This window comes from Pygoscelis adeliae, unplaced genomic scaffold, assembly GCF_000699105.1.
Source record: "Pygoscelis adeliae isolate BGI_AS28 unplaced genomic scaffold, ASM69910v1 Scaffold108, whole genome shotgun sequence".
Classification (NCBI taxonomy): Eukaryota; Metazoa; Chordata; class Aves; order Sphenisciformes; family Spheniscidae; genus Pygoscelis; species Pygoscelis adeliae.
In genome coordinates, this window is record NW_008825498.1 from 3,339,658 (window position 1) to 3,353,089 (window position 13,432).

The window sequence follows — 13,432 nt, forward strand, 5'->3', positions numbered from 1 at the left end:
ACCGCTTCTCTTGTGCTTTTCACTGATAGCTATTCCTCCATCCAGCTCCGAAAGAGTCTCACCACACATTTCCAAGAGTGCATGCAGAACATCTGGTGGCTGGCTAAGGCAATACACATTCGGAAATAAAAAGAAAACAGTTGCAAGCGCACTTTAAGCCTGTACATTTAAAGCTGAAGGCCTCGAAAATAACATGGGGGGGGTGGGGGTGTTGAACACATGCTTACTAAAGCTAAAACATCAATGAAACAATACCATGGAGGATTATACATAACATCAGTCAGTTCAGGGATCTTATGGCACCTGTGGTTTATAAACAGCTTTAGCAACGAGTATTTCAAAACATAGTTCACAGTTTTAAGAAGATCTGTGCTGATTTAAAAACTAGATTCTATATCATTTGAATGTCACCTTTTGTATATGATATCTATTTGGAAAAAAATATTTACACTAACTTCTATGGCTGATTTGTTAGATTATTTTGAAAGAAACATTCCTAAGTTACACATTAGCCCTAAATTAAAGAGGTTTTTCATTATTATTATTATTATTAATTATATTATTATTATTTTAGTACATTTTGTATAAGTCTTAATTTAAAGACTTGCAAACAAATTGCAAATATAGTCTGGTGCCAAGTTTTTTGGGCTACTAGATATATACACTCAGGAGTATAATCATTCAGTGTTAAATGCATAATTGTAGCTTTTTATTTCTTCTGTGGAAAAAATGTACAGTGTATAGTAAACTGATCTACTAAAATCTCAATGTATTCAGAAATCAAATTCTATCTATAAACAGTATTGTCATTGTAAACTGAACAGGTTCAATATCATGTGCAAAGGGTTTACGTGAGTTATTAATACCGCCATCCTTTATAACAGCAGTACATACGTCAGTCTGTTTTCTTCACCGGTAATGAGCCATGTTACAGAAGATGTAGCTAATATAAGTTAGCTTTAAACAAAAGTCTTGTTGTCAAAAACACACATCTACAAACTACAACTCTTAGAACAAAAGTACTGTGCTACAGTCCTCAGAACTTAGTTATGTGATTTTTTTGTCAAGAGACGCTGCACCTCTTGGTTCCACTCTTCTGTGAAGTTCGCAGCCGAGTTTTCTTCATCGTCTGTCCGAAAGCAGCTCTCCTCATCATCAGTTCTTACGTAGCTTTCGTTGTCTGTCTGACTGCAGCTTGCCTGTTGAGAAATGTTTGGGGAAGGTTTTTGAAAGGAGTGCTGGTTTAAGGTGCTGCACCCACACAGGCACAGCAAGTAAAGCCTCTGCCTGCTGCTTTATTGAGAGAAAAAAAGGAGGAGCTGGCCAATTCCTGTGCTTACCCCTGAAAAACTTAAAAAAGTGAAAAAGCCGTTCTACCTAGGTGAGACATAGGTATTTGAGCTGTAAACAGAAACTTATAGGGCACTTGGGAAGTTGGAAACTCTTCCTACCACGGATGAGAAGACTGTTGCCTGCTCTGCTGTGGGACCCTGGGGTAACTGGGTCTGCACTAACACAGATTTGCAGATGTTCCCATTTTCCCTTCCATTTTACCCTTCCAGGTTGCTCTATAAAGAGATTATTGGTAGCGAAACCACGGACTATTCCGCTTGTGCACAGTGTTCAGTCACCCAGTTAAGAGTCACTCACCATCAGGAGCCGCCCCCTCACGTGTAAACGTCTCACCCCTAATTTACATGCTCAAGTATATTTCCCTATGTCTAAAAAGAAATGCAGTTACTTAAAAGGATGATTCTGGGTGCTATAGCTCGTAAACAGCCTAATCTGCGGGTGCATCAATTTCTCCTTGGTGCTCCTCCGTATCCTGAAGCATCATCAAGTACCTTAAATTCCTATATCGGAGGCATCAAAGTTTTAGTTGGTAATGGAAAATGCTTGATAGACGACTGCTGCTCTTTCTCGGAACTATGTCAGGACCTACAGTCAGGTAATATTGCAAACTTCTTTTGGCGTATTTATGGTAAAGACACTGTTTACACACTTGACTCTTTCAAAGTCAAGGAGCTCATCCTTTTTCTCTTGAACTACCTCAGACAGAAAACCGATTTGCATTACAAGAGATCTGATAATAACAGCATAAAAGACCAAAACCTACTGACATGAATTCTTTTCTACTCATTTTGGGCATAAAGCTGGTCTACAAGATGAGAGATGAATGCAAATTACTTCTGCAAAAAAGAGTTAAATTAAAACTGATGAATGAAGAAAGGTCAGGGTTTAGCTTGCTTCTTCTCCTTCCTGACACCATTTGATTGTATTAATTATTCAAGCACAAACGCTTCCATCCAATTCCTTCGTATCTAAGTGTGCCAAATGGTACGATGATCTTAATTTAGTATCTCCTTGTGTCAGGCAGTTACACAGTCCTAGGATTAACATTTTGTTGATAAATGGAAAGGAGACCTGCACAGCAAGTCTAATGAGAGGTTCACAAAAAATTGCTGAGGTACATTTTAAACGAGTATTTTTAGAAAATCAGATATGCATCTGCACCGCTTAAGTCTGCAAACTAATTTGGAAATCATAGTAAAGCAACATTTTGCTCTTCACAATTCAGCCAAAAAATGCAAATGAAAGAGGTCAGTTCTCAGCTGCCTGAGACTGATTTTTATTGAACCTATTTCAGGGTTATGCAAATATAGGTACATCTCATATTTCTTGATGGTATTATTATAAACCATGAGAGCAAAATAAGAGTGGCTTGTGAAACACTGGATGCATTAAGATGCATTGAAAGTACTGCTAAGTATTTGGGTTTGCTTTGAATTTTCTGGATAAATTACTTCTCTTTGGTGGAGTGCGGAGAGGTTATTCTGAATTCTCTCGAGGCTTCTTTCTGTTCCACAGTCAGCATTGGGATAGAGAGATTTTCATACAAGAAATAATGAGTACTAATGAATCTCAGAGCTCTAAATTCATTGCAGCATTTTGGAAATGCCAGAATTAATTCCAAGTTAAGACTCTCATGATTTGTCACGTTATAAAACTGTTTCTTAACCTTTTTTATAACTTAATCCATGAGTTCTTTTCTGTTACTTATCGTTCAGCGATTTTCAAAAACCATCCCTATCACTTGTGTAATTTTAGAATTAAATTCACAAAACTAAAGCTGCTTCTTCCCAGTTAACTCGGTCACAGTTCTTCTACAGCTTTTTTACGCCTACATGCTAAGAAGAGGAGGACTTAAGGAGAAAAATAAAGAGGAAAACCAAACTCACCAGCTGAGCGAATGTAGCAGACATTTTTGAAAACTACTGTGCTGTCAGCCTGCTGTTATTTTCAAATGGAACGGTCTACATAATGCTGGTTTTTATGTATGTGTTCAGAAAAAACCCCAAAAGAGATGCTGAATCATTTGGTTGTGCTACTAGAATATGACTTATGGATGTGAGCAGTTCATCTAGTGCCTGTATCCTGCTTCTTCACCACTGCATCGCTGACTTCGGAGGAAGAGGTTGAAGAAACTGGGCTTGCTGAGGCTGGGGCAGAGGTGGCAAGGGAGGATCAGTTAGCAGCTATTTGAGGGGTAGTTACAAGGATAACAAAGCCAAAATTGTGTGCTGAAGCACACAAAAAGGACAAATTGAATTTTGGGAGGTTCAGGTTGGACATTAGGAAAAAATAAAACCATAAGGAGGGTGGCACTGTACTGGAGGGAGATGTCCAGAGAGGTGGTGAAGTTTCCATCTGTGGAGGTTTTAAAGTCTTTGCTAGACAAAGCCAAGGCTGACACGGTCTCGTGTTGGAGCTAGACCTGCGTCAGATGGGAGACTGGACCAGACGACCTCCCGAGGGTCCAACCAACCAACGCACCTACACCCCTGTGATCTCCTGAACTCCTGGATGAAGCCCATGCGAGGAATGAACCACAGTGTGTGAGCTTTAAATGCAGCCAGTCAACTCTGACTAGCACTGATTGGGGCCCTACAGCCGAAGAGAAGCCAGGGCACCGCTGGGAAATGTGACCTCAGGCAGTGGGCACAGCAAATCTGAAACCCACGCATCCATTAACTGTGGGCTAGTAACCTGACTTGGGTCTGGGGCTACGGATCCTGCGTCCCATCTTTCCCAAACAGTAAATGGCCAGGTCCACCTTTCAAAGGGCTGATAATGTCAATGGCCAGTGACATGCACGCTATCTCTAAAATCTTGTTTCCTTCTCAGAAAAACAGAGATGCAGGGCAGTTGTGTCTTCACAGCACTTAAATCATCTGTGTCCTTCGGCTTAACCAACAGCCCTTCTCACAGCGGCACGCTGGGCAGACTGGACTGACCACTCCATCTCCCTTGGCCCATGGGTTTTATCACCTGACATTTGGCAATGTTCCTAATCTCTGCTGGTAAACATGAAAACAGAGTTTGGAGAAAAAGGGAAAAGATGAGAAAAACATGAAAGCGTTACTCAATAAGAATTCTGTCCTGGAAAAACAGTCAAGTTGAATAAATAATAATTTTTTAACAATGCATTCATATAAAAAAGTTGAAAGGATTTGGGGTCTTTGTGTTTGAAAAAAAACAAACCATTCAGTCACTTTTGCAGTGGAAAATGTCACCCCTGGCCACCCAAAGCCCCAGACCCCACAATTTGTGTGATAAGGTTTAGAGCAAGTGAAAGGGTTTGGAGTGGGAATGGAAGTGAGTGTTCAACTTAAATTATTACATGTTTTTGTCAACATAGAGAAAATGTGATCACAGTTAAAAAATCGAGAACGAAACCTCTAATAAAGACTCCTCCCGGTACTCCCTCTCAAGTGGATGCTTTAGGTCTGATTTTTGTTAGCTTTTCACACCTCCTTTTCTGTTATAATAATGCATATAAATGAATTAGACACGACCAACTAAAATGTTGCTATGCCAGCACTAAGAAAGCATTGCTTTAGAAAATCTAGGAAATTGCAGGTCTCGTGGGAACATGTCCACTGCACAAGTTGACAGCTCTTAGTTGAAAATGACAACTTTTTAACCACTTTCAGAGACGAAGGCTTTCTGCTCCCATTGGCCAACCTTGGCAAAAAAGCAACTGCTATCAGGGGAATAAAGGCAAAATAATGTCAAAAAGTTGCACGTTCACCTAATTTCAAGATCTGCCTAGAGCCTGCTGAAAACAAGCTCAAATTCACTCTGTTACTCTATTAAAAAAAAGTGGTATAAAAGTACATTTAACATAAAAAGTAAACCGAAAACATGACTAAATTATGTTTTATACATTAGTGGAACCACTTGCTGTCTTGGGAATGTGTTATACTAGATGTTATTTCAAAATCAATTCTAGAGAATTGTCCATACCACTTTTAAAAATGCAAATGCAAATAGAATGCAAAAAGCCTTAATCAAATGACATCAACATCACTTGTCCATGACTGATGAATGAGGAAATGAACAAAACTCTGTGGCTGGCCATCAGTGGCAATATCACTCGTAAGAAGCTGTAATAAACTGATCCCATTTTTCCCACCTGTTTTTAAATAAGCACAAATGTAATACTGTTGCGAGATAAGAAAGTCTGTTGGCTTTCTACTTCATATGGCCATCTAGGCAATATAATACTGACTGTATTTGTATCATCATTGATTGAATAATATTATCTTAGAAGTAAAAGTCTTGATGCAATTAGTAAGCTTCAAGCAAGAACGCAACGTAAACAGCAAAAGCACTTCAGACATTGTGACCGGTATGAACCATTTTGGATTTAATTTTCCAAGGCTATGAAATATTAGTACCAAATAAAATGCACAAGATACTTTAATCTTCCATATTCACAAAAGAGTGAATCTTGAGAAGACTAATCCACACTTCGCGTGTGATTAGAGTTTCACTATGGAATTAACCAGAGCACAGTGCTTTAAATAAATTCTTTTTGACAGGGTTTCAAAAGGTTTCAAAAGCATCCGGGAGATGAGATAGTAGCTCAGTCTCAGATCTCTGCTAATTTGAGAAAGGATACATATTTTCAAGAAAGCTAGGCTGTATGGCAGTATGTGTTTCTCCACATCACTACGTTAACACTGCTTCCTAACAAAAAAGGAAACCTTAAGTGGGATTGCCCGAGCTTTATAATTCTAATGAAAAGGATTTTTTCCCACTTAATATTGCAAATAATAGTTTGTCTGAATGCTACTACCCTTTAAAGTCAGTTATTAATAATTGCAATTAAGTTCAGTTATATATAACATTTCCACTATATACAGTTATACACACATACATTGTTGTTGAAAGCTCTATTTTCCTTTTCATGTGACCTGATCTATAACTGACAACTGCAACAAAATAGAAGAAAACTTATTTTTCTGGCCGTCAATGTTTAGGAAAATCTACACAGCTCATGTTTTTAACAAGGCTACTGAGAAAATGAATGTAACCTGAGGGGCAGTGTTAGGAGAATTTTTATGAGCAGTTATTTGCTGTTTATAGTGCTCCGGGTATTGCCATTTATTTGCTTTTCACATCCATTTATTCTGCTTTAGCTGCCAGAGACACTGAGACAGATGCTTCAGAAATACCTAACAGCTTTTAACACTGAAGACTGGCAGCTGCTTTCACAAGGTCCACACTTCAACATCCAAATTCTACTGTCATCAGAAGTTGCAAACCCCTTGAATCGGGGCCACATTTTGCCATCAAAATTGCCATATAAATAAGGAGGTCTAGCATAAAACATGGCATACAAAATCTAGCAATGCAAATTCCTGCTAAAGTTGGCACAGGCTACTTCACTGGTTTTGCTTATCTGAACATGACCCTGCTCCCAACTTGAAGTGGCCATTTGATAGTTGACCTTTGGTTGCCTTTAGTTCTGGCTTTGAGGAAGAGACTTAGTTTGCAGACCAGAGTCAGACCCCTGTTTTGATTTCTCCTCCCTTTCTGGCCCTGTTACCCCATGGTGCAGTGTCACAGTAGGATGGACAGCATTGTCTCACTGCCATCTTCATAGCAGGGAACTGCACTCTCCTAGGAAGTCAGAAATGCAGAGTCCGCAGCTTCAGATGAGGCAAGAAGGAAATGTGTGGTCTCCCATTTCCTGGGCAAACGTTCAGAATAACAGGCTACTTCATAAAAATAGCCATTGGCTGCGTTCTTGAAGAAAAACACAATTGCTCAACTTGGCATTAAACTCAGTGCTGCAACTGTGAGGTTGGCACGTGTAAGGAACATGACCAGCAGGGAATTTATAGACCTTCTTGCCTTATCGCTGAATTGCCAGACTCTAGCTAGTAGCTGAGTACTTTGCACTTCGGATTGGGGCGTTTTGAACTTCCACAACACATCTGAGGACACCTCTGTGGTTAAGCAGCTGGTGAATTGCTTTCTTTAATGTTTGCCTAACTCCTGTTTCACGCACTAGAGTAGATGTTCTGGTCTCACCAGAAATGATTTATTTCAGTTATCCTAGGAAGACTAAAACATTGTAAGGAATTGAACTCAGGTCTCCTGAAATGTAATCCGATTCCTTATCTTCTGGATAAGGTTTCTCTGTACTGGCTAATATATTTGTCACCATCCCTGGGGATGAAAAGCCCACGTTCTCACTCTTACGGTCCACAAAGGAAGAAGATAAAAAGGGTGGCGGCTTAACAGGAATCCTCAGGACTAGGACCATATTTCAAACAGTTTATTAGAAATTATTTAGAGGCATTCCTCGGCATCCTAACACAGGCTAAAAGAAAGAAACAGCATCTTCACATACACTCAGGCAGCACAAGGTGCATTGCAACTGAAATAGACATTATGAGGATTCATTCCAAACATTCTTCTAAATTATGATGATACTTACTTGAGAGGAGAGAGAGAAGGATATTGCACTCAACTTTGCAAACTGACCTGTAGATAACAAAGGATAGAAAACAAGAAGATGACAAATTAAGCCAGTGAGCAGCCAGGCAGTGTATTATTCTGAAGAAAGCCATGCACAAGCCTAGAAATAAAGGAGCAATTATGGACCCAGAAAATAAACCAAATGAAAAGTGTCTTACACAACACATCCAGCAAAAGACTGTAACAAGAACACAACTGGTAGCAGATGTGGGAGGATAAGCACTGTTAGCATTTACACTTGTGCACTAAATGTGTTTTTTTCTGGTACAGATACTTGTTATTTACAACATGCTTCAAAAAAAGAGAGAGAAAGAAGCCTCCTTTGAGGTTCCCTGTCCCAGATTTCCTTGTGTATCTTGGGTTTTCTGCTCATACTTTAATACTAATTTAGAGTTTAGCTTGAAAATCTTGCTTGGAGACAAGGTGACACGAAATAACAAGAGTGGGTTTTGACCAACCATATTCCATGCTACACAACATCTACATGTTTTTCTAAATGTGCTGCTTTTACACAAAGTGAGACATTTAATAACATAAAAATGGTTACCATATTGTTACTGAGGTTACCATTCTGTAACCTTAGTAGGAGTTCCTCCTCGCAGATTTTTTTCAGCTGACAATTGCATTACGATAGCTAGAGCCACCAGCTTTTTTTGGCTATCCAGATGAATGCAGTGTACATGTGAGTACAAATAGTAAAATAGCCTGTAATAAATTCCAATGGTTGGATGCAAAATGAGAATAGTTGACCTGGCTGCTGTTCAATAGGATACCCTAAACAGAAATTTCCCAATTTTCCTTTGTTTTGGCAAGTAGAAAGGAAGTTGTGTCTTTATCTTTAGAGACTACTCAGTGATACTAGTAGAAAAAGGAATAGAACAGCAAAATACCACAAATTAACTGCAAAGTGCAGAGAACGAGCCAAAGCCAAAGCACGTGTCTCAGGATCAATACATGACACTACCCAACCATCTCCTAATCATCCTAGTGGCCCCTACTAACTTAATACCTATTCTTGCTTGCTTTAAACCCGTTCCCTAATTGAAAGGGCATCAGCCATACTGGGAAGGACTTATCACGCATTGCATGCTTTGGGTCTGTGGTTATCAACTAAAAATAGTTTCTATTTACAAGTCACTACTGTCAAATCATTGCCTGATAGGAGCTGACAATCTCACAGACAGTAAAGTACATCATGAAATTTCTTTTGGAAAAATGCTATTGAACAGAACTTGTCTAGAATGAGGACTTTCTGTTCCCTCAGTGAATACATTTTTGAAAGAAAAAAGCCTTTCTCTTTTTCTGGGTTTCCCCCCCCTCCAGTGGAAACAAATTGTGTAAAACAACGGGGAACAAAGTTCACCTGGGTGTTGTCTTGGCTGACCTAAATTCAAAAGGAGTTTTATTCTGACATCGGTAGGGAGATTTCCTCCCCTTCTTCTGGGAAGACAGTAGAAAAGCTCTATTTTGACTGAAGCAAGAGTAACACCCAGTTCTATTGAGCGACATGTATAACTTCTACTACACAACAAATACCCTTATTTTGCAGTGCACATGCGTACTCAATTTTGTGGGTGTACAAAATCCTGTTGTAACTTGTGAAACTCATCTAACACTGTTGCCATATATTGCACTTCCATACTGTAATCAAGTACAGTCAAATTGGTCTATCGTTCCTTCTAGAGAAAATGGAATTTTTACCAGCAATAATAACATTTATTATTTGATGCTTGACAGCTGTCACCATTGAGGTACTCCTTCTTTACAACTGACAATTACTTTCCATTACATCAGCAGTAGCTGCTCATCCCGTTCAGAAGTTTGAAGGCTGTCATTTTTGTCATTTCCTATCTTGGATTAAAAATTGTGACAAAAAGCCCCATGTCACCCACTGTTGCCTTAGTAGATAGTCTGTAACAATTCTGCTCTGTGTCCTTAAAGACCTTTGCAATGAAATGACTTTTGGCAGGTTACCATGGGCATGTAGCAGACCTAGGTAAACAAAACAAAAACAAGATGCTCACATCAACCTCAAAACTACCTGCAATTTTGGTATGAGTCTATGAACTTTTACAAGACTAACTTATCCTAGCAGCTTTACAGAAAAGAAGACCAAAAGAGCCATTCTCCATTAGACCACGAGCCTGTCAGTCCCAGATTCTTGTCTCCAAAGTGACTAGCAGAGGATACTGGAGAAAAACTACCAGAAAAAAAGGCTAGATTTTGTTAGCTCCCAGCAATCAGCAGTTTAAAGAATTCCTACCCAGAAGGTGCTTTTGAACCTCATTTCCACACACCTGATCTCTCAGTACCTGCTTAATCCTTTTTTTTAGCCCATTTATACTTGTGTTCTCTGTTATATTCTGTAGTGGCAAGTTCCAAATTTTAATTGATCACCATGTGGGAAAATAGTTATTTTTGCTTGCTTCAGCTCTGCTCCCAAATAACTGAACTGGGTGTGCCCAACTACTGACATTACTACCAACATTATAAGAAGTAATGAATTTTATATTAGGATGATCCAAGTCAGAATAACTTAAAAACTGGCGATAGTCCATTACACTATGTAGAAGCGGAGACCATTATGCAGACAGGACAGGATATCTACAGAATTCCAGCTCCCCCTGGCAAATTTGCTTTACTCAAACTCTTAAACAAATGCCCTTTGAAAACTTCCTCAGGGGGTGTTTAATGACAAATCCCCAGGCTTCTCTATACCAGATGCTTGTTGAATATTTGGTCCTCTGGGATACAATTCATTTCAGACCCTTTCCTCGCCTTCCAGATTCTGACAAGGACAGTAACACACAGACTGCATTTGAGCTTCAGTTCACACTGGAGAAACCGTTATGAATGTTTTTTGCTACTGGAGAAAAAAATAATCGAAATATAGCAAGAACTCAGCTTGACACCACCAACCAGCCTCTATGGTACAGGGGAATGAGGTCTAAGTGACTTGGTAGGCACCAGCAGAGAACAAGTTCAGAGGCAATTCTGTCCCACCTGATGCCCTGGTAAGCTTAAGGACTGCTGTTGTGTGCCTCAGGCAGTGTGGTCTTCCTGGATATGCACGAAGGCTACATGCATGTGTGTCTGTGGAAGAGAACAACAGCAGTTTTTGGAATGTGGCTGCTCTAGTAAATGAGAAGAGATCATGCCCCAGGGCCCAGGACAGGTTAAGAAGGGCACTGGGCAGCTATGGTGTATTATTGTTTCTCACTTATGGAGATGTATGGGCAGCTGGTGTCCTTCTCCCACCTGGTATGCCTCATCCTGCAGCTTCTGCTTCAGGTACTCCTCCATTTTCAGTTCGTTCTCCAGCTGGCGGACAGAGTCATTCTCATAATTTTCATCATCTGCTCTGACATAGGGGTCTCCATCTTCTGTAACCCTAAAGACAATTATTAATAAATAGCCTCCTGAGATGAATGACATTCAGAGTCAATAAAACTTCCCTTTATTGTAAGCTATGAGGAGAGCGGGATACTTTTAGTCCAACCACATGCTCCATCGGTTAGTATTTTCCTGGCAGTGGAAAACACTTCTGCTATTTGCCTTCTCCAGAGGTCTGGTATTGATGAAGTAGACCAAAGGGCATATTCTGCTTAAGGCATTTTGGGGGTACAGCCCTATGGAAATGAGTAACAAAAGTTCTCAATAACTTGGTAAAAAGAGGTTGAACTAAAAATAACTGGAAAGATGCCTATTGTCTTTGATAGGAAGATTCAGGTTCTAAAAATAAATCCATTTGTTGATCAACTGAGTTGGTCAATAAAAAGCATTCTGTTTTTTCCATTTAAAAACTTCTTTTTTTCCAGTGGGCTCCAACAGGCCCCTCAGTCTGGATAAGCAGGGAATAAGACTGCAGGGCGTATTAGGGAGCACAGCTGTCCCACAGCCTCCATGCTGCCCGTGTGTACCAGACTGGAGTCTGGTACAGTAAGACAGTTCACTCCTGAAGACATCCTAAGTTCTGGCCTTTAGCATTTGCAGAGCTTACTACTATCTAACTATGAAGCTGTCCTCACTTGGATTTAGACTTTTTTTTTGGTAATCAAGCAGTTGAGAGGGAGAGAAAATATTACATGCTGCATATTGTTTTCAACAGAAAAAGAATGCGATTAAGAAGGCGAATCAAGCAGGTACCCACATGTCACTGCGGATGGAGCCGGTGGCAGCAGCGCTGTGGATGTACCCTGGCTTCCGGGCATGGATCTGCGCGAGGAAAGCCTTCTCAGACGTTGGGGACGGAACAAGGTCGTCAAAATGGGTCCGTCCAAATTCAGAATCCACATTGCTTTCTGTCTCGCTGCCCACTTCTGTGAAGCAAAAGGTGACACGTGGTTCCATTTAACTCTCACGAGAGTAAGTATACTTGCCTATTTCTCTAAGCCTTTCTCTGCCTTTCCAACTTAGATTGCCACCTCCTTATTAGCTAATAACAGTATATTATTCTACATATATCTGCAGAGCTAATAGTTTTCTTCTTGTGGTGGGACAGAATAGTGAAGCTTTTGCTTATCTCGGTTACTAGGTAGGACATTTTTATGAGAATACTACAGACTGCATTTTACAACAGGTCCTATATGTTCTATACTGAATGAAATTTCTAAAGAGCGAAATCACACTCCACGTGGAGTCAACAAACTTCTCAAAATTTCCACTGTATCCAGCTGCACCTCTATGTCCACGGCTTTCAGAACGGCTGTATTCCTGAAGCTGTTATTTAGGGATTTTTTTTTCCTAAAAGCATAAAAAGCTTTGAAGACACATTACACTGCTTTTTTGTTGGTTTATATTTTCCTACTTCCCATTTTTTCAAATATATGTGAAAAGTCAGTGTGGTGACTATCCACCCTCGTCAGCCTCACTCACCAGAATTTAGTTCTTTTACCAAAGAAGACATGGTGTTGGTGATTGAATCTGCTGCCACCAGCAAATCATTTCTTAAGTTTCGTCTTGCACCTGAAGCAAGAGACAGACAAAACACAGTGTTACTATTCTTCACAAGACATATGTTTTCCTATTGAAAGCAGTTTTAACCCTGTTGAAAGCTGCCATTGTGATAATTCAGGGTATCAAAGTCCTTACGAGGGACACGTGCAGAAGAGTTCTCTGCAGAATGGCCTCATTTACTTATGCTGTATGCAAGAGCAGAAGCCTACCCTCATGCTTCATTTAATCACAATGCCAGATATGTGGAGATTATTCATTGCCATCAAGCTTGCATTTGTGTGGTGACACCAGCAGACCAGGCCTGGAAGATTAAATCCAGCGTGAACTCATTTACAATGTCTGTGGGGGAGGAGGGAAGAAATGAAGTGTTTTCGCTAAGTTCCCACAGCTCTGTTTAATGACACCATTATTGCCAGGTATTTGCCAGATAATTATGGCAAATGTTGAAGAAACATACTTGACCTCATCAAGACTGATATGGATTTTTCTTCTCCGCTGCCTCTCAGCCTCTCCTGTAGCTCAAGGACTTTCTCGTATATTCCATAATTTTCTTTCTCTCTCTCTCTTTTTTTTTTTTTAATAAAGGAAGCACTACTGCCTCTCTAAACAGCCCCAGGCTGCTTTTAAACTCTTTCTAATAATG

At 39.9% G+C, this 13,432-nt stretch overlaps 1 protein-coding gene across 17 annotated transcripts in view; it reads right to left on the reverse strand.

Annotated features, from left to right (window-relative positions):
* Positions 1–211: 211 nt before the first annotated feature.
* DTNA (dystrobrevin, alpha) overlaps positions 212–13,432 on the reverse strand; it is a 223,721-nt gene continuing 210,500 nt past the window's right edge. For all 17 annotated transcript variants that reach the window (XM_009331409.1, XM_009331423.1, XM_009331418.1 and 14 more), the window contains 5 exons: positions 12,709–12,798; positions 11,984–12,152; positions 11,092–11,224; positions 7,793–7,839; positions 212–1,199 (listed from right to left, as the gene is read on the reverse strand). In XM_009331409.1, coding sequence (XP_009329684.1) covers positions 7,822–7,839; positions 11,092–11,224; positions 11,984–12,152; positions 12,709–12,798 — 410 coding nt within the window. In that variant the 3' untranslated portion in view covers positions 212–1,199; positions 7,793–7,821. The remainder of the gene's footprint in view (positions 1,200–7,792; positions 7,840–11,091; positions 11,225–11,983; positions 12,153–12,708; positions 12,799–13,432) is intronic.